This window comes from Lagenorhynchus albirostris, chromosome 5, assembly GCF_949774975.1.
Source record: "Lagenorhynchus albirostris chromosome 5, mLagAlb1.1, whole genome shotgun sequence".
Classification (NCBI taxonomy): domain Eukaryota; kingdom Metazoa; phylum Chordata; class Mammalia; order Artiodactyla; family Delphinidae; genus Lagenorhynchus; species Lagenorhynchus albirostris.
The window spans coordinates 51,677,688-51,705,267 of NC_083099.1; the positions used below are offsets into that span (position 1 = coordinate 51,677,688).

At 39.7% G+C, this 27,580-nt stretch overlaps 1 protein-coding gene and 1 pseudogene across 1 annotated transcript in view; one reads left to right on the forward strand and one right to left on the reverse strand.

Annotated features, from left to right (window-relative positions):
* Window positions 1–19,906, forward strand: part of FNDC3B (fibronectin type III domain containing 3B) — a 357,916-nt gene extending 338,010 nt beyond the window's left edge. The window contains exons 27-28 of the mRNA XM_060150005.1: window positions 16,383–16,715; window positions 19,370–19,906. Coding sequence (XP_060005988.1) covers window positions 16,383–16,694 — 312 coding nt within the window. The 3' untranslated portion in view covers window positions 16,695–16,715; window positions 19,370–19,906. The remainder of the gene's footprint in view (window positions 1–16,382; window positions 16,716–19,369) is intronic.
* A 6,700-nt stretch (window positions 19,907–26,606) lies between these two features.
* Window positions 26,607–27,123, reverse strand: LOC132520481 (glycine cleavage system H protein, mitochondrial-like; annotated as a pseudogene).
* Between the last annotated feature and the right edge of the window lie 457 nt (window positions 27,124–27,580).

The window sequence follows — 27,580 nt, forward strand, 5'->3', positions numbered from 1 at the left end:
TTTAGTAGCCAGTGAACTACATTTTTCTCAAAATTGGTCGTAGACACTGCCTCACTTGTACCCATTACCTAATTCTTTAGGGTAGAGTAGCTCTAGCTTACATTTTATTTTGTATGTGGTGGTATTCTTAAATTTTCAGTTCCACAAGCATAATCTTGTGAAGGGTTTTAAGTTCTGTATTTGTATTTGATATTCATATGTATTGAAAACTAAAGTGCCAGTGGTTTTTCTTTATAGGGAAGTAGTGTCAACCTAATTACTAAAGCCCATGTCTGTTTGCCTTTTTTATGGAAGTTATAATTGAAGGATAAGGAAAACGACCTATCAGCCCTTGAGGCCTGTGATTCAGAAGCTCTGGGTCACTACCTGTCACCCTTTACTGTGCATAGGATCACCTGAGTATCTGTTAAAAATTCAGATTCTGATTCAGTAGGTCTGGGGTCGAGGTTCAAGCTCCCAGGTGACATTGATGTTGCTGGTCCATGGATCGTGGTTTGAGTAGCAAGGCTATACAGTTCACATGATAAACCCATACACGAAAGAATGTGATTGGAATATAACCAGATAAAGAATTTGGGTTTATCATTCTTGACACCCTTTTTGATCCTAATTCTTCCAAAGCCACACATTATCTTGTCACTGCATGTGAAGGATTCAGAGACTCTGTGGCTTTCCATAATGTTCCCAGGAACTTAATAATTATGTGAAATCAGAATACAACATTGTTACTCCATTAGAAAAGCTGAGGACCCATTCCTTACCAGCACTTTTAATAGGAATGCGTTTATGTCAAAGTCAAGAAGTTGAAGATAAATGCCACTGCCTTCCGAATCATTAACATAATTTGCGAACACTTCTTTGTATTCAACTCTTGAGGCTCCAGGTACACAAAACAAGTAGAAAATAATTTGATTCAGAGTTTTTGTTAATTTGCTGGTTAATATTCCTCGTATAATAAAAAAGAATACTTGTAAATAAAAATGTGTAAAAAGAATCAAAGAAAATTTTAGTAAATCTTACTGTACTTTGTTAATATGAAGTGCCAGATAAAAGAATGAATTGCTTTAAGCACATTTTGCAAAAACTTGTTTTAAACAAGACAGGCACCACCAGTATTGATTAACATCAGTGGATGATTTCACCAGTTTCCATCATTCCTCTGAAATAAGAGCAAAACCACTCTTGTTTCCTTTCACCTTACAGTCTCGTTTTATACAGTATATTTCACTTCACAGTCAGTAATTTTATGTGTGCAGTTGTTTCACCTTACCACAAATATATTACTGGTTTCAGAGTCTCAGCGCACACGAAGAGCAGAGGATTTTCCCTGCTAGATTTAGTCATCTTTAACACCAGTAGCACTGTCCTGTCGCATAGCAGTGTAACAAATGGCTAAAGATGAAATGTTACCAAATTTTACAACATATCACTTGACACTTAACAATATTCACTTGCGAGCAGTACATTCACTGCATGTTCATCGTTGTATTTTATAAACCTTTTTATTCCACCACCATGCTTTTCCAACCTGTTCTTGGAAAAAATGTTCTGCTTCTCAAAGCATACTGATTGCTGATTTACATTGAAAAAGCATTGTTTACTTAGTATCTATACACATTCATAAATTAGATGTCACTGGCAGATTGGCTCTTTTGAATCTTGCTATTTGTTTAATGTTGTATATTTTGTCTCATGAACATACAAATACTAATACACAATTACATATATGCTTCAAAATATATTTCTCATTGTAAACAGCTATAAATAAGAGTTTCTTGTTGAAAGTAGGTGAAAACACAGTACACCAGGGCGGGCTCAGTAGCTGGGGAATTAGCATTCTTCTCGTAACCGTGTATTTCCTGCATTTACCAAGAAATGATTAAGGCAGGTAGTGGTACTTGAAAAGCCACCGTTGAGTCGGGGACAATTTGTACTGAGTTTTTTGCTTCTCCCTATTCAATAGACATTAACTTAAACATGATGTTTTGAGTACTTCATTCAGTTGTTCTGGACACGAGATAGGGAATGAAATCTATTTATCTTATGTGTGCAGAGTAATGGTTAAAATAATTATAGTCCAGAGATAACAGGCTTTGAATTCATAGAGGCAAAGCAAAAGAAAATGAGAGGTCATCAGTGCAGAGCATACACCACAGCAGAGCTATGGGCTTATATCGGAAGCACTGTGTATACTTCAATTACAGCACTAATCAGGCAGGATCCACTAATGTGTGGGCTTGTGTTATTCATTTTTATTTTCCCAGGTCTGGCACATAGCTAGGCACTCAGTAAATGTTTCTTGCGTGCATGAAAGAGGCAGTTTCACAGGAACAGGGCGATTTATACTTGCAGTGGTGAGAATCAGTAAACTTCACCATAGGGGGGATTTAGAAGTGATGTTTATAACTGAGGTGAAAAAAATCACCCATAATAGAACAGTGTCCTTCTGTTCCCCTAGCTCATTTTTACAGGCGACATATGGTAAGGGCCAAGTCTTTTTCTGATATGTTGCTGGAAACATTGACTTTAACTCTGTAATTAGCTTGCTTTGGTTGAGCTATCATGATGTGGGGCGAGCATCTGGTTCTAATTATGAGACTGTCTATTACAGTATTAAGTCCTCACCTAAAGTTTTACTCTGTATTAGAATGCATGCATATATTGATTTGGCTTTTCTGCCATTTAAAAAACGTTTCAAACACAAGCTTTTTTCAAGAACCTTAAAACTTCTTTTCAAACAATATTAATTGTAAAGCATTCTTTTTTTTTTAAACAACTTTATTGGGGTATAATTGCTATACAATGGTGTGTTAGTTTCTGCTTTATAACAAAGTGAATCAGCTATACATATACATATGTTCCCATATCTCTTCCCTCTTGCATCTCCCTCCCTCCCACCCTCCCTATCCCACCCCTCTAGGTGGTCACAAACCACCGAGCTGATCTCCCTGTGCTATGCGGCTGCTTCCCACTAGCTATCTAGCTTACGTTTGGTAGCATATATACGTCCATGCCTCTCTCTCGCTTTGTCACAGCTCACCATTCCCCCTCCCCATATCCTCAAGTCCGTTCTCCAGTAGGTCTGTGTCTTTATTCCTGTCTTACCGCTAGGTTCTTCATGACATTTTTTTAAATTTTCTTGAATTCCATATATATGTTTTAGCATACAGTATTTGTCTTTCTCTTTCTGACTTACTTCACTCTGTATGACAGACTCTAGGTCTATCCACCTCATTACAAATAGCTCAATTTCGTTTCTTTTTATGGCTGAGTAATATTCCATTGTATATATGTGCCACATCTTCTTTATCCATTCATCTGATGATGCGCACTTAGGTTGTTTCCATCTCTTGGCTATTGTAAATAGAGCTGCAATGAACATTTTGGTACATGACTCTTTTTGAATTTTGGTTTTCTCAGGGTATATGCCCAGTAGTCGGATTGCTGGGTCATATGGTAGTTCTATTTGTAGTTTTTTAAGGAAACTCCATACTGTTCTCCATAGTGGCTGTACCAATTCACATTCCCACCAGCAGTGCAAGAGTGTTCCTTTTCTCCACACCCTCTCCAGCATTTATTGTTTCTAGATTTGTTGATGATGGCCATTCTGACTGGTGTGAGATGATATCTCATTGTAGTTTTGATTTGCATTTCTCTGATGATTAATGATGTTGAGCATTCTTTCATGTGTTTGTTGGCAGTCTGTATATCTTCTTTGGAGAAATGTCTGTTTAGGTCTTCTGCCCATTTTTGGATTGGGTTTTGTTTTTTTGTTATTGAGCTGCATGAGCTGCTTATAAATTTTGGAGATTAATCCTTTGTCGGTTGCTACATTTGCAAATATTTTCTCCCATTCTGAGGGTTGTCTTTTGGTCTTGTTTATGGTTTCCTTTGCTGTGCAAAAGCTGTGAAGTTTCATTAGGTCCCATTTGTTTATTTTTTTTTTTATTTCCATTTCTCTAGGAGGTGGGTCAGAAAGGATCTTGCTGTGATTTATGTCATAGAGTGTTCTGCCTATGTTTTCCTCTAAGAGTTTGATAGTTTCTGGCCTTACATTTAGGTCTTTAATCCATTTTGAGCTTATTTTTGTGTATGGTGTTAGGGAGTGATCTAATCTCATACTTTTACATGTACCTGTCCAGTTTTCCCAGCACCACTTACTGAAGGGGCTGTCCTTCTCCACTGTACATTCCTGCCTCCTTTATCAAAAATAAGTGACCATATGTGCGTGGGTTTATCTCTGGGCTTTCTAACCTGTTCCATTGATGTGTATTTCTGTTTTTGTGCCAGTACCATACTGTCTTGATTACTGTAGCTTTGTAGTAGAGTCTGAAGTCAGGGAGCCTGATTCCTCCAGCTCCGTTTTTCGTTCTCAAGATTGCTTTGGCTATTCGGGGTCTTTTGTGTTTCCATACAAATTGTGAAATGTTTTGTTCTAGTTCTGTGAAAAATGCCAGTGGTAGTTTGATAGGGGTTGCATTGAATCTGTAGATTGCTTTGGGTAGTAGAGTCATTTTCACAATGTTGATTCTTCCAATCCAAAAACATGGTGTCTCTCTCCATCTATTTGTATCATCTTTAATTTCTTTCATCAGTGTCTTATACTTTTCTGCATACAGGTCTTTTGTCTCCCTAGGTACGTTTATTCCTAGATATTTTATTCTTTTTGTTGCAGTGGTAAATGGGAGTGTTTGCTTGATTTCACTTTCAGATTTTTCATCATTAGTGTATAGGAATGCAAGAGATTTCTGTGCATTAATTTTGTATCCTGCTACTTTACCAGATTCATTGATTAGCTCTAGTAGTTTTCTGGTAGCATCTTTAGGATTCTCTATGTATAGTATCATGTCATCTGCAAACAGTGACAGCTTTACTTCTTCTTTTCCGATTTGGATTCCTTTTATTTCCTTTTCTCTTCTGATTGCTGTGGCTAAAACTTCCAAAACTGTATTGAATAAGAGTGGTGAGAGTGGGCAACCTTGTCTTGTTCCTGATCTTAGTGGAAATGCTTTCAGTGTTTCACCATTGAGGACGATGTTGGCTGTGGGTTTGTCATATATGGCCTTTATTATGTTGAGGAAAGTTCCCTCTGTGCCTACTTTCTGCAGGGTTTTTATCATAAGTGGGTGTTGAATTTTGTCAAAAGCTTTCTCTGCATCTATTGAGATGATCATATGGTTTTTCTCCTTCAATTTGTTAATATGGTTTATCACATTGATTGTTTTGCGTATATTGAAGAATCCTTGCATTCCTGGAATAAACCCCACTTGATCATGGTGTATGATCCTTTTGATGTGCTGTTGGATTCTGTTTGCTAGTATTTTGTTGAGGATTTTTGCATCTATGTGCATCACTGATATTGGCCTGTAGTTTTCTTTCTTTGTGACACCCTTGTCTGGTTTTGGTATCAGGGTGATGGTGTCCTCGTAGAATGAATTTGGGAGTGTTCCTCCCTCTGCTATATTTTGGAAGAGTTTGAGAAGGATAGGTGTTAGCTCTTCTCTAAATGTTTGATAGAATTCGCCTGTGAAGCCATCTGGTCCTGGGCCTTTGTTTGTTGGAAGATTTTTAATCACAGTTTCAATTTCAGTGCTTGTGATTGGTCTGTTCATATTTTCTATTTCTTCCTGATTCAGTCTTGGCAGGTTGTGCCTTTCTAAGAATTTGTCCATTTCTTCCAGGTTGTCCATTTTATTGGCATAGAGTTGCTTGTAGTAATGTCTCATGATCGTTTGTGTTTCTGCAGTCAGATGTTAATTCTTTTTCATTTCTATTTCTATTGATTTGAGTCTTCTCCCTTTTTTTCTTGATGAGTCTGGCTAATAATGGTTTATCTATTTTGTTTATCTTCTCAAAGAACCAGCTTTTACTTTTATTGATCTTTGCTATCGTTTCCTTCATTTCTTTTTCGTTCATTTCTGATCTGATTTTTATGATTTCTTTCCTTCTGCTAACTTTGCGGTGTTTTTGTTCTTCTTTCTCTAATTGCTTTAGGTGCAAGGTTAGGTTGTTTATTCAAGATGTTTCCTGTTTCTTAAGGTGGGCTTGTATTGCTATAAACTTCCCTCTTAGAAATGCTTTTGCTGCATCCCATAGGTTTTGGGTTGTCGTGTCTCCATTGTCATTTGTTTCTAGGTATTATTTTATTTCCTCTTTGATTTCTTCAGTGATCACTTCGTTATTAAGTATTGTTTAGCCTCCATGTGTTTGTATTTTTTACAGATCTTTTCCTGTAATTGATATATAGTCTCATGGTGGTGTGGTCAGAAAAGATACTTGAAACAATTTCAATTTTCTTAAATTTACCAAGGCTTGATTTTTGACCCAAGAGATGCTCTATCCTGGAGAATGTTCCATGAGCACTTGAGAAAAATGTGTATTCTGTTGTTTTTGGATGGAATGTCCTATAAATATCAATTAATTCCATCCTGTTTAATGTATCATTTAAAGCTTGTGTTTCCTTATTTATTTTCATTTTGGATGATCTGTCCATGGGTGAAAGTGGGGTGTTAAAGTCCCTTACTATGAATGTGTTACTGTCGAGTTCCCCTTTTATGGCTGTTAGTATTTGCCTTATGTGTTGAGGTGCTCCTATGTTGGGTGCATAAATATTAACAATTGTTATATCTTCTTCTTGGATCGATCCCTTGATCATTATGTAGTGTCCTTCTTTGTCTCTTGTAATAGTCTTTATTTTAAAGTCTATTTTGTCTGATATGAGAATTGCTACTCCAGCTTTCTTTTGGTTTCCATTTGCATGGAATATCTTTTTCCATCCCCTTACTTTCCGTCTGTATGTGTCTCTAGGTCTGAAGTGGGTCTCTTGTAGACAGTATATATATGGGTCTTGTTTTTGCATCCATTCAGCCAATCTGTGTCTTTTGGTGGGAGCATTTAGTCCATTTACATTTGAGTTAATTATTGATATGTATGTTCCTATTCCCATTTTCTAAATTGTTTTTGGTTCGTTATTATAGGTCTTTTCCTTCTCTTGTGTTTCTTGCCTAGAGAAGTTGTTTTAGCATTTGTTGTAAAGCTGGTTTGGTGGTGCTGAACTCTCTCAGCTTTTGCTTGTCTGTAAAGGTTTTAAGTTCTCCATCAAATCTGAATGAGATCCTTGCTGAGTAATCTTGGTTGTAGGTTTTTCTCCTTCATCACTTTCAGTATGTCCTGGCACTCCCTTCTGGTTTGCAGAGTTTCTGCTGAAAGATCAGCTGTTAACCTTATGGGGATTCCCTTGTGTGTTATTTGTTGTTTTTCCCTTGCTGCTTTTAATATGCTTTCTTTGTATTTAATTTTTGACAGTTTGATTAATATGTGTCTTGGCATATGTCTCCTTGGATTTATCCTGTATGGGACTCTCTGTGCTTCCTGGACTTGATTAACTCTTTCCTTTCCCATATTAGGGAAGTTTTCAACTATACTCTCTTCAAATATTTTCTCAGTCCCTTTCTTTTTCTCTTCTTCTTCTGGAACCCCTATAATTCGAATGTTGGTGCATTTAATGTTGTCCCAGAGGTCTCTGAGACTGTCCTCAGTTCTTTTCATTCTTTTTTCTTTATTCTGCTCTGCATTAGTTATTTCCACTCTTTTATCTTCCAGGTCACTTATCCGTTCTTCTGCCTCAGTTATTCTGCTATTGATCCCATCTAGAGTATTTTTCATTTCATTTATTGTGTTGTTCATCATTGTTTGTTTCATCTTTAGTTCTTCTAGGTCCTTGTTAAATGTTAAAAAATGTTAAACCTTCTAGGTTCTTGCATTTTGTCTATTCTATTTCCAAGATTTTGGATCATCTTTACTATCATTATTCTGAATTATTTTTCAGGTAGACTGCCTATTTTCTCTTCATTTATTAGGTCTGGTGGGTTTTTATCTTGCTCCTTCATCTGCTGTGTGTTTTCCTGTCTTCTCATTTTGCTTATCTTAATGTGCTTGGAGTCTCCTTTTTGCAGGCTGCAGGTTCATAGTTCCTGTTGATTTTGGTGTCTGTCCCCAGTGGCTAAGGTTGGTTCAGTGGGTTGTGTAGGCTTCCTGGTGGAGAGGACTAGTGCCTGTGTTCTGGTGGATGAGGCTGGATCTTGTCTTTCTGGTGGGCAGGTCCACGTCTGGTGGTGTGTTTTGGGGTGTCTGTGGACTTATTATGATTTTAGGCAGCCTGTCTGCTAATGGGTGGGGTTGTGTTCCTGTCTTGCTAGTTGTTTGGCATAGGTTGTCCAGCACTGTAGCTTGCTGGTCGTTGAGTGAAGCTGTGTGTTGGTGTTGAGATGGAGATCTCTGGGAGATTTTCGCCATTTGATATTATGTGGAGCTGGGAGGTCTCTTGTGGACCAGTGTCCTGAAGTTGGCTCTCCCACCTCAGAGGCACAGCACTGACTCCTGGCTGCAGCACCAAGAGCCTTTCATCCACACGGCTCAGAATAAAAGGGAGAAAAAGTAGAGAGATAGAATTAGTAGAAGTAGGAAGAAAGAAAGAAAGCAGGGAAGGAAGGAAGGAAGAAGGAAAAGGAGGGAGGAAGGAAGGAGGGAAGGAAGGAAAAAAAACGGACGGATAGAACCTTAGGACAAATGGTGGAAGCAAAGCTATACAGACAAAATCTCACACAGAAGCATACACACTCACAAAAAGAGGAAAAGGGGAAAAAATCATAACTCTTGCTCTCAAAGTCCACCTCCTCAATTTGGGATGATTCGTTGTCTATTCAGGTATTCCACAGATGCAGGGTACATCAAGTTGATTGTGGAGCTTTAATCCGCTGCTTCTGAGGCTGCTGGGAGAGATTTCCTTTTCTCTTCTTTGTTCTCACAGCTCCCAGGGGCTCAGCTTTGGATTTGGCCCCGCCTCTGCATGTAGGTCGCTGGAGGGCATCTGGAGGGCGTCTGTTTTTTGCTCAGACATGATGGGGTTAAAGGAGCCGCTGATTCGGGGGCTCTGGCGCACTCAGGCCGGGGGGGGGGGAGGGAGGGGCGCGGAGTGCGGGGCGAGCCTGCGGCGGCAGAGGCTGGCGTGACGTTGCACCAGCCTGAGCCGTGCCGTGCGTTCTCCTGGGGTAGTTGTCCCTGGATCCCGGGAACCTGGCGGTGGCGGGCTGCACAGGCTTCCCGGAAGAGGGGTGTGGATAGTTACCTGTGCTCGCACACAGGCCTCTTGGTGGCGGCAGCAGCAGCCTTACCGTCTCCTGCCTGTCTCTGGGGTCCGAGCTTTTAGCTGTTGCTCGCGAGCGTCTCAGGTCCGCGCTTTTAGCCGTGGCTCGTTCTGTCTCTGGAGTTCCTTTAAGCAGCGCTTTTAATCCCCTCTCCTCGTGCACTAGGAAACAAAGAGGGCAGAAAATGTCTCTTGCCTCTTCGGCTGCTCCAGACCTTTTCCCGGACTCCCTCCCGGCTAGCCGTGGTGCACTAACCCCTTCAGGTTGTGTTCACGCAGCCAACCCCCGTCCTCTCCCTGCGCACTCCGACCGAAGCCCGAGCCTCAGCTCGCAGCCCCGCCCGCCCCGGCGGGTGAGCAGACAAGCCTTTTGGGCTGGTGAGTGCCGGTTGGCCCTGGTCTTCTGTGCGGGAATCTCCCCGCTTTGCCCTCCGCACCCATTGCTGTGCTCTTCTCCGCGGCCCCAAATCTCCCCCCTCCACCTCCCGCAGTCTCCGCCCGCGAAGGGGCTTCTAGTGTGTGGAAACCTTTCCTCCTTCACAGCTCCCTCCCACTGGTGCAGGTCACATCCCTATTCTTTTGTCTCTGTTTTTTCTTTTTTTCTTTTGCTCTACCCAGGTACGTGGGGAGTTTCTTGCCTTTTGGGATGTCTGAGGTCTTCTGCCAGCGTTCAGTAGGTGGTCTGTAGGAGTTGTTCCACGTGTAGATGTATTTCTGGTGTATCTGTGGGGAGGAAGGTGATCTCCGCGCCTTACTCTTCCGCCATCTTCCCCCGAGGTCCGTAAAGCATTCTTAAAAAGAATGAAAATTGTATATATATGCAGGTGACTGATTTTTTTTTGCCTCACAAGACATAACATAAACAGTTTAATATATACGTAAGAATGTAAAGCGAAATGATTCACATTCATATCCCTGTTCAGACAGCAATAATTTTTACATAAAGTATTTAAATATAAACACTGAAGATGAGAAAAGGGTAACAAACTGCAAGAAATTATTACCTATTGGAAGTCAAAATTTGTGACAAATTATTAATATTGTTGGTGCTCAGATTTGTTGCATTATGAAAACCTTCGAAGAATCTGAAAATTTATAGAGCTCCACATTTAACTTGATGGCATCTCTGTATAAATTTATTTTGTATCATTTTTAGAATATAGTATTGGGATGTGTATTGATTCTTCGTGGTATCACACAAGTTACTGTGAAGAAAGATCTTCTCTTGACCTTGAGAGAACTAATTTAAGGACTTGGAGCCTACATATTTTTTTAATAGTTTGTGATTTAATTCCCTAACACAGAAGTTAAATAGGCTGTGACCGTCTTATTGCACATTTTCTTCATCTTTGTGTAAATAAAGGGTCAAATCCAAAGCAAAGTAAGAATAGATCAAGGTGGGAATATCTAAAAGCTATCAATTGTCTTGCTGAGTCTTAAGTTTTTTAGGTTTATAGGTCCATTTAAGTATCTGATGAAGGATATGACCCGTTCTGTCAGAAAAATATTCATGCACACATCCGTTTTAAATTGCATATGAAACAAATTTATATTCAGTTTCATGGCGTTCAGGTGTAGGGCCCCTGGTTCATTGAGAAACTGGTAGGTGCTGTGCACTGTGAGCACTGCCTGGCATATAACAGAACAGCATAGTCTGTGCTCTCAGAGCTTCTGGGCCCACTGGGGTAGAAGCAGCGTGCCCCCAAGAAGCAGCTCAGTAACAGTACCTTTGCCTGTCCTCTTTGGCTCAGGAGCAACAATTCCTGCCCAGCATTGCACCCTCTACAGAGGAAGTCTGCAGGTTAGTGAATTTCCACTGTAGCTGGGGGGCAAGGGAGGTGAAATCTGCCTTTTGTAGTCATGTGATATCGGAGGAATTAATTCACCTCTCTGAGCCTCAGCTGTCTTGTCGGAGTGGAGATACTAATTCTCTACCTCAGGGTTACTGTGAGCGTCAGATCTGTTCAGTCATGAGAGGGCGCTGTGTAGATGGCAATGCTGGGCAGTTATGTCTCCCCTTTCCAGTTCCTGGGAGAAGGATGGCATTAGTAAAGAGATGCAGGCCTTGGCCCAGATCCCAGCCTCCAGCAGCCTCCCCCAAAGGCTCTCTGTTTCAAAGATTTCAACTACACAGCATGTTACTCTGAATTAAGGGTCACTGATTCTTCATTTCGATTATCTGGGTATTACTTTAAATCCTCTCATTTGGAACAAACATGTCAAAATTACTTTAAAATGTATTGCACATCAAATCAAGGACAGAAATAGTCTTTGTAAAAATAATATTGCTTGTATACTTACTGTGATATTATGATTGGTTACTTCAATAAAGATAATCTTAAATGGAACTATGCCTTTTAAATTGGGTTGAGGCAGGAGGAAGAGCCTGTAATGGTGCCCCTGTCAAAATGAATGAAAACAAAGGGGTAAGAGGCATGGCCTGCTGCCCTGCCACGGTGAGAGGCACAGTCCCATGAAAAGTCACCTCAGCTGTGCTGCAGGCCTGATGACCTTACTGATTTTGCGATCTCGTGGCTGTGATTATTTACACAAAAACAAATCAGTTATCTCAAACCTCAGGAACCAGAATCCTCAGGAAATGGAGTATTGGGATTGTTTTAATTTTTCCTTAACTAAGATCCAAAAGGCTTAATAAGCATTGTTGACTACTATCAATACACTGAAAACAACTCAATCCTTGTTAACGATTCCATTTTGTATAATCATGGCTGTACCTGTTCTAAACCCTGTGGTTTGTGTGCGGGTTCTGATACTTAATGTTCACATGTACTTGCTGCTGGTAATTCTCCTCTCTTTTCAAAGTGTGGTATAAGCATATCTACTCTCAAGTATTTAAGGGTTCTAATTAGAGAGCATTCACTGAGCACGTGCTTTGTTAATAGCCATTGTGCTGGTTGCTCTGGAGATAATAGAACACAGTCCCACACTCAATATATTTATCATATATATACTTTTAAAGATAATATTAACATTGTGTTGACAGTGCTTGTGAAAAGGGGGAGCTCTTCTAATTAAAACAATAAGAATAGCTAAAAGAAAAACATATTTACAAATTAAAGCCCACCTTTCAATTGGACTTGTCATTGAGGAAGTTCCCTTCCATTAGATATTCATTTTTCCTTCACTAAGCTTTTTGCTTAATGGTTATGAGAACAGTAGCACTCCTTTGCTTTCAAAATGTCAATACATTTTTAGGGATCTTTAAGGAGTTAAAAGTTGGGAAGTACCATCAAAATTAATATATAAAGTCTATGTTCAAGATTCCATGAATTGGGTTTCTGGGAAATTAAATATACTTCTGAGCCAACTTTCTTAGAAGGAGCTAGCCATGCAAATTCTGGAAACCATAGAAATCGTTTAATACTACATATAAATGAACATTTATATGTACTTTCCAAAAGTCTCTCAAACATCTGTAGGGATAGGTTATGAATTAAGTGATTTTCAGCCATGAGGTCATTGTTCGGCATAAATTAAGAGGCCACGTCACAGAAATGCTGCCCAAGCCTTTCCTTGGCACAGACTGGGTTGGGGAGCTGCTTTCCATACATCATATAGGAAAGGCAGTGCTTTCCTTCTGGGGCAGTGGACCCAGGGTGGGGTGATCTGGAAGTGTTTCGTGGAAACACCAGGGAGGCTGTGGGACTCCCTGGGAAGACAAAGTCAGAAGGTCAAGAGAAGTGGACCTGGTATCACACCGTAGTCATTGGCTGAGGACTGAAGTGGGGAGGACGGGTTCCACCAAAGACGTGGAACCAGTGGAGCTGGAGCAGTTCCAGTGGTGAGCAGGGGTGTTTGAGTTAGATGTGGGATCTCGTCTGGGGTCTACCACTACCCTTATTCACCTGAGACCTTGAGAAATTAACAGCTTTCTGATCCTCAGTTTTATCATCTCTAAAATGGGAGTAATACCTGCCAGAGTAATCAGGAGGATTAAATTTGATAAAGATGACTTATCTCCAGTATATTCCTTTCACAGAGCATTTTTCACATAGTTTCTCACTTAATACTCAATCCCTCTTGGGGTTACGTTAGGTACTGTAACAGTCCCCATGTTAAAGATGAAAAAAAAATAAGGCTCAAAGCTGTTACTTGCCCGAGGTGACAAACCTAGAAAGGGTCAGAGCAAGGACGTAGACCTGGAATCCTGATGCCAGTTCCTGGTCCTGCCGTTGAGAAGAAGCTGCCCAGTGCCTCCCAGTGGCCAAGTCAGACTAGACCCAGTTCCCCAGGGTTGCACAGAAGAGCTCCAGCAGCTACAATATTTCACCCTTTGATAAGGGTAAACATTCAAGAGGTGAGGCCTCCAAAAGAATTGATGAAAGAGGTGTATCGAGAAACCTTGCAGCTAAGGCGTACATGGCAGCTTTTCTCCAACTCCATCAACAGCCTGACATTAACTTATCACCACCATAGAGACAGAACAGATTGTATACCTGGGCCATTGCAGACAGGAACCCAAAGCTCAGATGGCAAAGGGATTGGTAGTATGCTGTTCCCAAAGGTTGTAAATCATTCCCTTCGTGAATGGTCCCAACAGTTTCGAAGAAAAGACAATACCAACTTGAGCATCTAAATTTGGGAAATTAAGAACATTCACAATGAAAAGGTCTCTTTAAAGAAAAAAAAAGTGTACACCATTGTTTTCCTGAGACCACCCACATGTTGGGAGATAATTCATAGACAGTGCTCTCAAGGTGTAGTCCGAACTCCTGAATAGCTTGGGGCAGTCACCATGACAACAAGCTCATCTTAAAATAGCCATTTAACTAACTCATCATTGGAACAATGACCTATGAGAAAGGAGTGGTCTCTCAGGATGGCTGGGGGTTTTCTTACAGCTCTTTTGTTCTTGGTTGCTCCAGCCCAGTTCTGTCTGTAACCCCACTTGCTAAGACACATGCCACAATCTTTAAAGAAACAGAGTAACTCACCAGGAGGAATGTGCTTCAAATCTTATAAAGGAATATATGAGAAACAGAATTGGTTTTCTGGGGCTTAATCACTAAACGAAAATACAGTAAGACTCTTCAAGTCTACTTCTAAAGTTCGAAAATGGGGGAGGAAAAATCTTAAAAAGGCTGACTATCAGGTGAGCACTGGAAGTCCGATCCCTTTTCTAAACTGTGATCCTCTTGCTGTCTTTGTTTGCTCAACGCTAAGTGAGTGGCCAGTGCACTTAGGTTCTCTGGTACCATGTCCTGCTTCTTGTAGAAGTTTACGTGCCAGGCTTTAGAAACACTGAATCTTTGTAGATTCCCACTAGCTCTCTATAGCTGGAGAGTATTTCAGACAAAGTTGAAATTGTTGGAAATACTCTATTTTCTAGGGAATTTGTATTAATGGGCAAAATTCACATCTTTACTTAAGGTGGCCTGCCACTAGGTTGAAAATGCCCCTGTCACTTTTAATCACTGTATTTTAAGAATATATTTGGAGTTGTTTTAAAGTTCTAAATAGTAGTAGTAGTAATAATAGCTAACTTTTTCTCTGCACTTACCCATGTACCAGGCATGTTTTAAGCACTTTACAGAGGCTAACTCAGTGCCACTCAGCTACAAAGTGTTCAGTTAATTTTAATTTCTTGTTTAATTATTTCATCAGCCAAATCTCTTTACTGATTTGGTTGAGTTCCAGCTAGTTTCTTCCTATCTCTATTTCATATAAGACATGGATTTGTATGTAATTTTAAGGCGGTTATCATTTCCTCTGAGTGTTTTGAGGATCGGTACCACTTTGATTGATTGAAGAACCACGTGAGATCTCCCTCTACCACCTTCCCTCAAAGATACCTATTTTCTTCAGTCAACTCAAAGGTTTATAATCTCTAAGTAAACTGGTAGATTTCAAATCCTCATAGTAGGAAGCCTCATGGTGATTATATCAGTGTTAACAAAGGGGAAGAAAATATCCTAGATTCTTAACGGAAAAAGGACAAGTTGGTCAAACAGACAGGAAACACTTAAGACAGACCATTAAATTAATTAAATATTAATTTGTGATAAATAGGACTGCATCAAAAATTTTCTTAAGAAATGATTAGGGAAGACACAAAACTGGGAGAGAATATTCACAACACATACCTGACAAAGAACTTACATCCAGATTAAGGCGCCACTACAAGTAAAAGCAAACAAATTAAAAATAGGCAAAACAGCTGAACACACACACTCCTCACAACAGAAGGTATGTGAGTGACCAAAGGAGCATGTGAAAAGGTGGGAAACACTTAGGCATCAGGGAAATGCAACTGAGGTACCATTCTCACCCATTTGCATGACTAAAATGTAAATGACTGACAGTAACAAATGTTGGTGAGGGTGTGGAACAACTGGAACTCTCATGCTTAGCTGGCAGGAGTGCAAAGGGATGTGCTTGGGACAGCTTTCTCATGCAGTTAGATGTAGACTTATACCCAGCCCTTCTACTCCTAGGTATTCACCCAAGAAAAAGAGAAACTTAAGTCCTCAAGATCTGTACAAAAATGTTCATAGTACTCTTACTATATAAAAACTCCAAACTGGAAACAATGCAAATATTTGTCAAAAAGCAAATGGATACATCAAAGTGTAGGCATATGATAGAGTACTTATTCTTCAGTAAAAGGAACAACTACTGAATCGATTACATGGATGAACCTCGTAGGCACAAGAGAGTGCGTAGTGTTTGATTGCATTTGCATGAACTTCTAGAGTAGGCAAAACAAATTACAGAATGAGAAGTGAGAAGAGTTCTTACCTCTTAGGGGTGGAGGTGGGCTATCTTGATGGAGTAGTGTTAAACGGTGTAGTCAGTAGTCAAAGAATCATTCAACTGAGACTTTGCCCTTTATTTCTATAATTTGTTTTTAATATTCTTTGCAGCAAGGTCAGAGAGCCCTTTGTATGAATTAAGTCACCTGCTGATTTATAGCCTAAATTATTAAAATTTAGCTAGATGCATCATCATTACTTGTATCACCTGTATTTCTGGTCAGTGCCTTATCTCCTGGCAATAGCAGAGTCACTGAATTTATTTTATTTTATTCAGAGTAGGTCAGAATACTTTACAGATGAAATATAGACTGGGACAAATGCCTTTCCATGTACTTTTTGTTGTTGCAGAGTTCACATAAACCAAGCCAGGTCTACAAGGTCCCCGATGTTATACAGTTATTACTTTAGAGACCACAATGTTGTTATAAATTTATTGACCGGGACTTTTCTTTTTCTTGAAGGTGTACAAGGGAGAAGAAGCCACATTCCAAATCTCAGGCCTCCAGACCAACACAGACTATAGGTTCCGCGTGTGTGCGTGTCGTCGCTGTTTAGACACCTCTCAGGAGCTAAGCGGAGCTTTCAGCCCCTCTGCGGCTTTTGTACTACAACGAAGTGAGGTCATGCTTACAGGGGACATGGGGAGCTTAGATGATCCCAAAATGAAGAGCATGATGCCTACTGATGAACAGTTTGCAGCCCTCATTGTGGTTGGCTTTGCAACTTTGTCCATTTTATTTGCCTTTATATTACAGTACTTCTTAATGAAGTAAACAAACCCAGCAAAACTAGAGGTATGAATTTAATTAATGCTACACATTTTAATACACACATTTATTCAGATACTCCCCTTTTTAAGCCCTTTTGTTCTTTGATTTATATACTTGTTTTACAGAGTTAGCTAGGAAAAAAAATATCAGTGTTTTGGTGCACCTTTTTGAAATGCAAAACTAGGAAGAGGTTAAACTGGATTTAAAAAAAAAAAAAAAAGAAACAAACCAGATACCAAAAGCTAAAGCTAGCTTACGTTTTCTTTTAAATTTTTCAGATTTGCCTTTATTCTGTTTTCACTGATGTCTTTTGCAAGCCTTTGATTTTTTTTCCATGTCACCATCTAGTAATTTATATTCACCTGTCACTTCTTATGTCTTGATCATCTGTACCTGTGAACATGAATCACAGTGTGTGTAGTTACAGGGCTAGGATTTCAGTGTTGTCAGAGTGTCACCACACAACCACACACAGAAGATGTGTTCACTCAGATAAGGCTGCCCTAAACAACCATTTTGTCACTCAGTTATTTAACTGTGTTTAGCTCATTGAGATCAAAATGTGTACTTTAAAATGTTTTAGTAATCTGTATTTCTTATTATTTTAACACTATGAGCTGCCTGTCTAAGAAATCAAGTAACCAAAATGCATCTATAAATTATAGAGCATTGTAGATTGTACCACATCAATTCATAGCAGTAACTTTTCGAGGGCATTGTGCAATAGTTAGTTTCCTTGTCCAGCTATTTTAAAAGCTGCTTTAACTTGTTTGTCTGTCTTTGTATATAACTACTTCTGATCTAATCACTAGAGTTATTATATTCTGTTATGTTTGACCAGAATTATATGACGAGAACTGGTGACAGTTTAGTGCCTCTGCCCATTGTCCATGACTTACACTAATTGTGATCAATCTTCTTACACATCAGCTCATTATTTTTGAAAAATTTGCCTTTAGGCTATTCAATGAAGTATCAAAGAAGTGATTGAATTTCAATAGCTTAATTCAGTGCACATAATACTAATCTAACAGCAGGTGAAAATTGATAAAGCCCAAAAGAGTCATCTCAATTTGTAGTTCCTGTTCTTGTGGGGTTGACCTGGCCATGTGTGGAGAGGGAATGGTATTTGGTGGTAATAAGCACAGGGTGTTTGGGGGTCAAGGAGCCTAGATTATCTCCCTGGATCTGTCACTAACTTGCTGCGTGATCTGAACACGTCACTTTACCTCTCTGTGCCTCAGTTTTCCCATGCATTAAAAATAAAAAATAAAATGGGGATTCTAATGTTCGTAAGTGCTTTGAGATCCTTGATCTATAGGTGCTATTGGAGTGCAAAGTGTTACTCTTGCATGTTTATTCTGAGTCATGAGATAATCAATTTTAACCCAAAGTCATTGGATTATTTATATGAAGTCCATAATGTTCGCGTACCTCAGGGACATTTAAGAGTTGGAGGTGCAAATATATTCCAAAAGGGTGCAACAGACACAGTGTATCCCCCTGCTTCTGTTTTTGTATATTTTTGCTACTTGGTTTTTCTTGATCATAGCTATTTTGTGCTTGGTCTGTGTTGTCTTAAAATGCAGTATCCTGTACTAGCTTATAATATTCCCATACCAAAGTCATGGGGAAACCAACATTATTTTGTTTTTGGTTTATTTATACTATATTCTGCATACAGTACTTTAAATGCCAATTACAGTGCAATCTTTATTTATTGTAAAATTTTTTAAATGTACTTATGTACTAATTTTCCCTTGTAGCATGTTATTTTTTTGTGTTTTATACTTTTGTAATTTTAGGTCAGTCTCGTTCCTTGGCAACATCTGCAGTATTGTCATTCTTCTGACATTTTCTTGTGTTTTTAAAGATAAAGAGCATCTAGTGCATTAAATGCCAAAAAAAATCCATTGTCAGCGATTGAAACGTTTACATGTACCCAAGAAAAACATAATCATCTCTTGAAAGAAAGTGCTAAGATCAATGAATTATTCGGTGTGCCTACGTTGATGTAATAAGTACTACTAGAAAGTTCTGTATTTTGTTATTGACTAGAATAATTAGTTTAATTAGCCTTGCAAACTGATGGCATCAAGATGAAATTTTTTTGCCAAAGTTCTGGCCTTGCGTAACTCATCCCTCTATTTAAATGTGTATTATGATCCACTGTAACACTGCATCTGCATTTTCTGAAACAATCTCATGCAGGTGTTTTGGGGAGAAGGCATTTTTTAAGCAATGAAGATTCAACTGAGTACGAGAACCCTGTCTGCAGGAGAAAAAAATAAGTCCCTTTTTTGGAAACACTTCAGAACTGCTGCTATAAAGAAATTCTCTGAATTGGTTGGATTTTTTTTTTTAATGAAATAATACTTTACTTTAAGCCGAAATTGCTATGAATATTTGATCTTTGAGATTTTCATACTATCTGTTTAACCACCAGAAAGCTGTTGTGTGTGAAACACTAGCTGACGGCACTTTATTTTATTGCTCTCCCTTATTCGGCATCATTATAATCCCTTCAGTCAAAAAGTTATTACACTATCTGGCACTGTTTTCTATCACAGATATGTATATGTGATATTGATATAACTATATATATATTGCCATTACACATGAACAATAAAATAAAGTGTTATGTTAACCTTCTCTCTTTGCCCTTTTGTAATATGTAGGAACGAGTGAGTGGCTTTCTGATGCTCTATATGTCAAACTCCTCCCTGGCACAAGAAAATTCCAGTCATGTGAAGCAAAATGCCCTTTGTCCTCAAAGAAATTGTTTAAAAAGAAAACAACTTTTTAAAAAGATTTTTTGAATATTACCTGCCTTGTTCTTATCAACTTGAAACGTTGGCATTTTCTAACCGTGTTTTGTTGGCTACAGTAATTCAGTATGCCTGTCAAAATTGAAAAGTGCCCTAACTGAATGTGTTTGAATGTTATCCTTGCACAGTTCTTTAAATTGAAAGACAAAATGTTTTACCTCACTGTTGGACATACATTCCAAGCTTTTCAACTTTAGGAGAAAAAAAAAAAATCATATGTTTTCCTGTAAATTTTAGACTATTTCATATACATTGTATTAAAACTGCCATATCAATTTTAATGTATAGATTTTGCAAATACTATGCTATATGTAATACCTAACTGTATCTGTAGTGTATATGTAATATATTTATGCCCAATAAATGTTTTAATTCTTTCTGACTTAAGTAGGGTTCTTCTGCCATGAATAGGATTGCTTTTGTTGTTGTTACTTTTTAAAAACTTAAACCACATCCCAGAAGTTGTTGTAAATTCAAATGTGTTTATAGGCCAGGCAAGTGGCATAGCGCAGGGTGTTTGCTGTACCGTCTAAAGGGGCGGCTGCCACACTGCTCCTGGTTGAGGTCCTGCAGGATTGCCACCCACAATCACGTAGGCTGATGTTTCAGAAGTAAAGCAACTACACCCCAATTAAAATAAAAAAAGCAGCAGCAGCTACAAATCCAGATGTCCCTAAATGGGCCAACTAACATGGGATTGCGGACCGTAAAGGCCCATGGGCTGTCAGTCCTTTGTCAGAGTCTGTGGGGATAAAGAGTGTGTCTTTAACATTTTATCTGTATACCAGACTCAGGAGCCCAGGTCTAGCTCTTTTCACTTAGCACCTGGGGTGCACCTTCTCCATGACGGACTCGCACAGTTTTGACCCCCTTCCCTCCTCTGGGTCTCATTCAACAACAACAATAGCAATAAAGTGTAGTGTTCCCACTACAGTCATGGTTTCACCCTGATGTTTAGATTGTTTTGCTAGGAATCCCTACTATCTTTTTTTTCCCCTGAGGGAAAAATGAATGGGGGAACCGATTGTTTATAACTAAAAGCTTTCTTTCGCATAAAGAATGGTGATAATCATTCTTTTGGGTAAAAGTGACAAGTTGAACACATCAAATTTTGCATGCTCCCGACACTCCACTCCTGAAAACACAGTAAAGGATTTTTTTTTAAGTCATAACTGCTCTCAACACAGAAGAATGGGAACTGTTAGCACCAGAAGTTTGGAAACCTGACTGAAGAAAGCTGAGTTCTCATTTAGCGGGGGAGAAAATGAGCACCAACGCAATTTACATGCAGAATACACTGAAGGCTCGAAAACTGACAGAAGCATGTCACTTTAAAGTGAGGGTGAAGAGGGAGAGGCGCCTCAAATAGTATTGGTAGAAAGCTGCTAAAAGGGCCATTACATCTACAAAATCCCTCCCTACTTTCAGCTGGACAACTGCTCCTCTGCCCTTGCAGAAACCAAGTTTATCCACAGGAGAAGGTAAAATAGGCCCTGGACTTAGCGAATGTTAGTCTTGCCGGAAGATGAAGTGGTTCAGCCAGAGCACCCTTTGGTGATACTTCTCAGCCTTGGCTACACAGTGACACCACCCGGGAAGCTTTTCAGAATCCCTGTGTTCAGACCCTGCACCAATAAAATGAGTATTTCTGGAGTATCAATGTTTTTTAAAGCTCCCCAGGTGATTCGAGAACCACTGTCCTACGGTGAAACTCTTGGTCAACAATCCTCTATCAGCTTTTTAGTCCTCCAGCTTAGCCAAAGGTAACCTGACATCTGATGAAAGCTGCTAACATGAATGAAAAGTCCAAAGCCAACAACTTGGAAGAATCAGAGGCTAATGGAGAAGAACCTTCAGAAAATGATCCTATCCCCAGAGAGATGAGGAAAAAACAAGTCATCTGTAGACTAAGGATAGGATGCCATGGAAGAAGGACACGTGAAGAACACGGGAACATTCTTGGAAATTAGAAACTCAGCAGAAGGATTGGAAGCTGGAATTGAGACTAACCTAAAAATAGAGCAAAAAATGCAAAGATAAGATCAGGATCAGACCAGGACATTCAATATCTAAACAATAGGGACTTCAGAAAGAATAGAAAGTGTAGGGGAGGAAATCATCAAACATCTGAGTTTCCGTAGTGAGAGGGCACGAGGGAGCTCACCACAGCGGATGGGACTAGAACCCCTGTCAAGGCACACCATCTTGAAATTTCCAAACAGTGGGACCAAGAGAAGCTCCCCAACACGCTGAAAAACCGGTCACACAGAAGCGCTAGAAGTCAGAGTAGATGTGTTCTTCTCAGTAGCAACACTGGAAGCGAGGAGTCCGTCAGGCAGGTATGTCAAGATTTTGAAAGAGAAAGGTTTCCCACCTGCTTACTCTCAGTCAAGGGTAAAGTATCATGAAGCCATTTTTAGAAATTGGAGCCCTCACAACTTTGCCTCCCATGCACCCTTCCTCAGGAAGCTGCTAGAGGGTGTGCTCTCCTATATGAGTGGATAAACCAAGAAAGAAGCATCTGTGGGGTTCCGCCTTCAGTGCTGTTCATGCAGGTCAGAAGTTGGCTCTCTGGCCCTTTGCCTCAGAAGGATTTATGCAGCTTTCATTTTATTCCTTCCCTACCCCCCAGTCATGGTGGGTGAGCACACGCACACACACACGCATACACACACACACACACACACACACACACACACACGCATACACTTCCCTCTACAGAGGAAAGACAGAATGACCCTTCTAAACACTTTACCTTGGGCTAATTAAACCAACAATTAAATCTGTGTACCAGCACTGGTACCCTTTATTCAGGGTGGTAACTTAAAAAAAAGTTCCCACCTCCACTGCTAGACTCTAAGCGCCTCAAAAGCTGGGGGAAGGGAACATGTACCCAGGGCAGCAAGTCTCAGTCAGCTCTGCAGCACACAGCATATTCTCTGGCACATAATAGAAGCTAAAAAAAAGGTTTGTTGAATTCAGTTGACTGACTTGGTCGGAAAAGTTCACATAGCAGTGATGAGAGCCATAAGATACTCGCTGCTCCAAACTAGTCTTTTGCCACCATGTGTTATTTTGGGTGCAGTATTTTGATTTTTTAAAAATTATAGGCAATAAATTAAAATGTGGCAATTTCCCACGAAATACTGGGATTCCAGATTCCACTGAAGTTTGAGAGACCCGGAAACTCTAGGTCTTGTTCTGGAATGGTGCTTATGGACAGGGGTGAATAGTAGCTGTCCTTGTTGGTTGGCATTTGCTCTGCACCTGACCACATTTCCCACCAAATCCCGGACATGGATATGGATGGTGATGTCTCGTCTAACAGAAGAAAAATTCTTGGCCTTGTTTCCATCAACAGTGAGAAAACGGGGGGGGGGGGCGGGGGGGGCGGGACTTACAAGAATGATGGAGTGAGGGTGTCTGTAAATCTGCTTTTCCATAGAAGCAACAACAACAACAAAAAAATAACTTGTCCCGAAAGTTCTGAAAACTTTTTCAGAGCTCCAGAAATTAACCAAATGCTTATAACAATCTGAACCTTGGTAAGAACTGCAGGTTTTGTGATATTTTAACCCAGTCTACACCCCACACTCTACCCCACCCCAGCTCCACACTAGTCTTGAAAAACAGCCCTGCAACCACTAGAGGGAGCACACGGGGTTTGGAGCACCTCAAAATGGCTCATCCCAGCGCATTGTCACCATCTAACCTGTCTCACAGGCTCTCTGGAAAAGCCCCACTGGCAGGGTGGTTGTATTTAACTTGCCTTAGAGCTCACTCTGTGGGAAAGCCTTATACCCAGGGCATTTGTTGAAAGATAGTCAGTGCAATTGTTTAACCCTGCAGCTACTTGAGGCTGCAATACCAGCGGGGGTAAACAAGAGCTGGCCCAAAACTGCAAGATCAGGGGAATGAGATGTCCTCGGGGGCTTTTAAAAGCTTTCAGCATAGTTCTTGGGGTCTGGAAGGCCATGTGCATGTGCAGGGCTGTGTGCATGCTCAGCAAAGACCTGAGAAGGCCCCGATTTCACTTCTGACTGATCTTCAGGGCTTGTGCAGTCAGGGAGCGAAGGTTAAGGCAGAATTGTAAATTCCCTGTGCATTGAAGGTGCGCTCCAGCATACAGAGCCCCTTGACTTTGTCAAGGGGGACTGACTGGCTCAAGGCATTTAAGGAAATCTGTGAGCATTCTTTAACTGACCATTAAACACAACAGATATTCTAGTGGCCAGACGCAAAGAACGAAGTCTGGAAGGATACAATCTGAATTCATAACTTGGATTAACCCTAGTGAGGAGTGGGGAGGTGATGATCAAAGAGAATTTTAGTCTTAACTGCAATATGTTCACCTTTTAGATGAAAGATGAATTTATGTATTGTGTAATAAAAATTAGTTTTATTGTAAACAAAACCATACAGAAGAAATAAAATTCCTCCCACTTTTCTGAGCCAAAGGATAAATAAAGATGCTCCTTAATTTTTTCCCCTAGGACAAAGGTACAGATTTTGTTTTCTATCTGAACAAATTATAAGAGAAATGTGTTCAATTTGGATAAACAGAATTTCTTGCAGTCATGAGCCATTGAATGCTTATGATTTTCCACTATAGCATTGTTTGCCAAAGTGAGGAGGCATAGAAGATAGCTAAGTGGTTATTGTCAACACCTTTTAAATTATGTAGTTTTTGTCATCTGGGCTAGGGAAAATTGTAACTAGCATATCAAAGAGAAACATAAGATTAAAGTGGATATTTAAGTTTACAAAAGAAACAGAACAAGTGAATAGTGTAGGTGCTACTCAGATATGGCAGAAATCATAGGGCTGATAAGCAAATGACTCAAGTTTCAGAACAATGCACTGTGGAACCCTGCCTTCTAAAAATACAAATGGATCTATGCAACACAACATCTTTTATGTTAGCGGCTGCAAATATATTCTTTTTTTCCTCAGGTGAAAAGAGTTATTTTAGGGAAAAAGGAGTGGGAATAAAAATCACAATCCACACAGAGTTGGAAATTGAACTGAACTAGAAAGTTCATATAGCTGATCCCTACCAGCCTCAATAACCTGCTTTTACCTTCCTGTCCTACTGTGCATATCTTCACATTTGATACTTAGGAATATTCACAAGACTAAGAATTAGCTTTTGTTTTTTTTTTTAATTAAGAAGTTGAATATTTTATTATTAAACTGTTTCTTATTTTCCTGCAAGGCTGTTGCTTCACTGTATGAAAACAGCACCGCAAACACAGTGTATTGCAAAATTAAGATAGTAATGTTCTGCATTGGACACTATACAACTAACAAACTTTTGTCCACTACCAGTTATTTCCAGTGGGAAGATCGTTGAGTATTTTGACCCAAATCCAGGGATGGCTGTAAGCAAGTTACAATATCATATAAGGCTTAAGATAGCAATATTATCCTTGAATTACATAATTTTTATAACTAGTTTTACCACAGATAATTTCAGGCATTCTGAATATTATAACTGGAGACTAACCTAAAAATCATAGGGTGTTGTGGAAAAGATGCATAGTGTTTATCTGAAGTCATTAGGAGGTTAAGTGGTATTTTCTTCAGGAAACATTGTTGCAAGTAGTTTCTTTTGCTAAAAATTGCTTTTTAAAAATCCACCACTAGATTTTTTGATGATGGCCATTCTGACTGGTGTGAGATGATATCTCATTGTAGTTTTGATTTGCATTTCTCTCATGATTAGTGATGTTGAGCATTCTTTCATGTGTTTGTTGGCACTCTGTATATCTTCTTTGGAGAAATGTCTATTTAGGTCTTCTGCCCATTTTTGGATTGGGTTGTTTGTTTTTTTGTTATTAAGCTGCATGAGCTGCTTATAAATTTTGGAGATCAATCCTTTGTCAGTTGCTTCATTTGCAAATATTTTCTCCCATTCTGAGGGTTGTCTTTTGGTCTTCTTTATGGTTTCCTTTGCTGCGCAAAAGCTTTTAAGTTTCATTAGGTCCCATTTGTTTACTCTTGTTTTTATTTCCATTTCTCTAGGAGGTGGGTCAAAAAGGACCTTGCTGTGATTTATGTCATAGAGTGTTCTGCCTATGTTTTCCTCTAAGAGTTTGATAGTTTCTGGCCTTACATTTAGGTCTTTAATCCATTTTGAGCTTATTTTTGTGTATGGTGTTAGGGAGTGATCTAATTTCATACCATCAAAAAATCTAGAAACAATAAATGCTGGAGAGGGTGTGGAGAAAAGGGAACCCTCTTGCACTGTTGGTGGGAATGTAAATTGATACAGCCACTGTGGAGAACAGTATGGAGGTTCCTTAAAAAGCTACAAATAGAACTACCATATGACCCAGCAATCCCACTACTGGGCATATACCCTGAGAAAACCATAATTCAAAAAGAGTCATGTACCAAAATGTTCATTGCAGCTCTATTTACAATAGCCCGGAGATGGAAACAACCTAAGTGTCCATCATCGGATGAATGGATAAAGAAGATGTGGCACATATATACAATGGAATATTACTCAGCCATAAAAAGAGACGAAATTGAGCTATTTGTAATGAGGTGGATAGACCTAGAGTCTGTCATACAGAGTGAAGTAAGTCAGAAAGAGAGAGACAAATACCGTATGCTAACACATATATATGGAATTTAAAAAAAAAAATGTCATGAAAAACCTAGGGGTGAAACAGGAATAAAGACACAGACTTACTAGAGAATGGACTTGAGGTTATGGGGAGGGGGAAGGGTAAACGATGACAAAGCGATAAAGAGGCATGGACATATATACACTACCAAACGTAAGGTAAATAGCTAGTGGGAAGCAGCCGCATAGCACAGGGAGATCAGCTCGGTGCTTTGTGACCGCCTGGAGGGGTGGGATAGGGAGGGTGGGAGGGAGGGAGACGCAAGCGGGAAGAGATATGGGAATATATGTATGTATATAACTGATTCATTTTGTTGTGAAGCTGAAGCTAACATACCATTGTAAAGCAATTATACTCCAATAAAGATGTTAAAAAAAAAAAATCCACCACTAATTTAAGACAACTATGCTAGATTAAGTTGTTTCAAACTAGTTTATTTAGGGGTTCCATTTTCACTCAATAGATTTTATGTATTTCTCATACACTCCTTCACTCATTAGGTCATCTAGTTCTGAAGGGTTACTGAGTGTCATCTTGATCAGCCAACCATCTTCATAACAAGATTTGTTGACAAGTCCTGGATTTTCTGCTAGAGCTTCACTAATTTCAGTTACTTCTGATAGAGGAGAATAGAGTTCACTACTAGCTTTCACACTTTCCAAAGCACCACATTCCTCTCGTTTGTTCAATTTTGTCTCAACTTCAGGCAGACTACAGTAAACAACAACTCCTAAAGCTTCCTGTGCAAAATTGCTGATTCCCACTGTTCCAACACTGTTTTCTGTTGGTACCCATTCATGTTTGTCTGTGAATTTATGCACCGACACCAGAGCAGGGCCGGTGCACCAAGCCTGGAGAGTGCCCGCCCACAGTCCCGAGGGCCGCAGCAGTCAGGGGCGCACTGGGCACAGAGATGGCCCGCAGCCTACAGACTGCGGCCTGCACGCTCCATGCCGCTTGCAGAGCCATGTTCACAGTAAGAATTAGCTTTTCTAAAGTTACGGTGCTTTTGCCGGAACCCTGAAAGTTCAATAATGTTATTTTTGCAGAGCCTGAGATAAGATATAATAGATCTTGGGTTTGCAATAGTCATGTGGGAGAGAAGGAAAAAATAATGGGTGTCTTTTAATTTGTCTGCCACTGCCTCCTCTGGGCAGTGGGCTAGGGGCATCCTGTCCCACCTCCAACTCCAACCACTTGGTTCTCCACGAGTTGTTGTGTTTTTCAAAAAATCCCTTGCCCAGACTTAAGGACATTATTCTAGGAATGGGTCCCTAACCATTTGGGATTAAGAATCAAGTTAGTCTTGCTCTAATGCCAGAACTGCAAGATGAAAACCTTGAAAATTTTGAGCAACTGGTTTTCTTGGTGTAGAGTAAGCCAGTGGTTGGTAAGAGAAAACATGCTGGCAGGAAAAGAGAAGCAA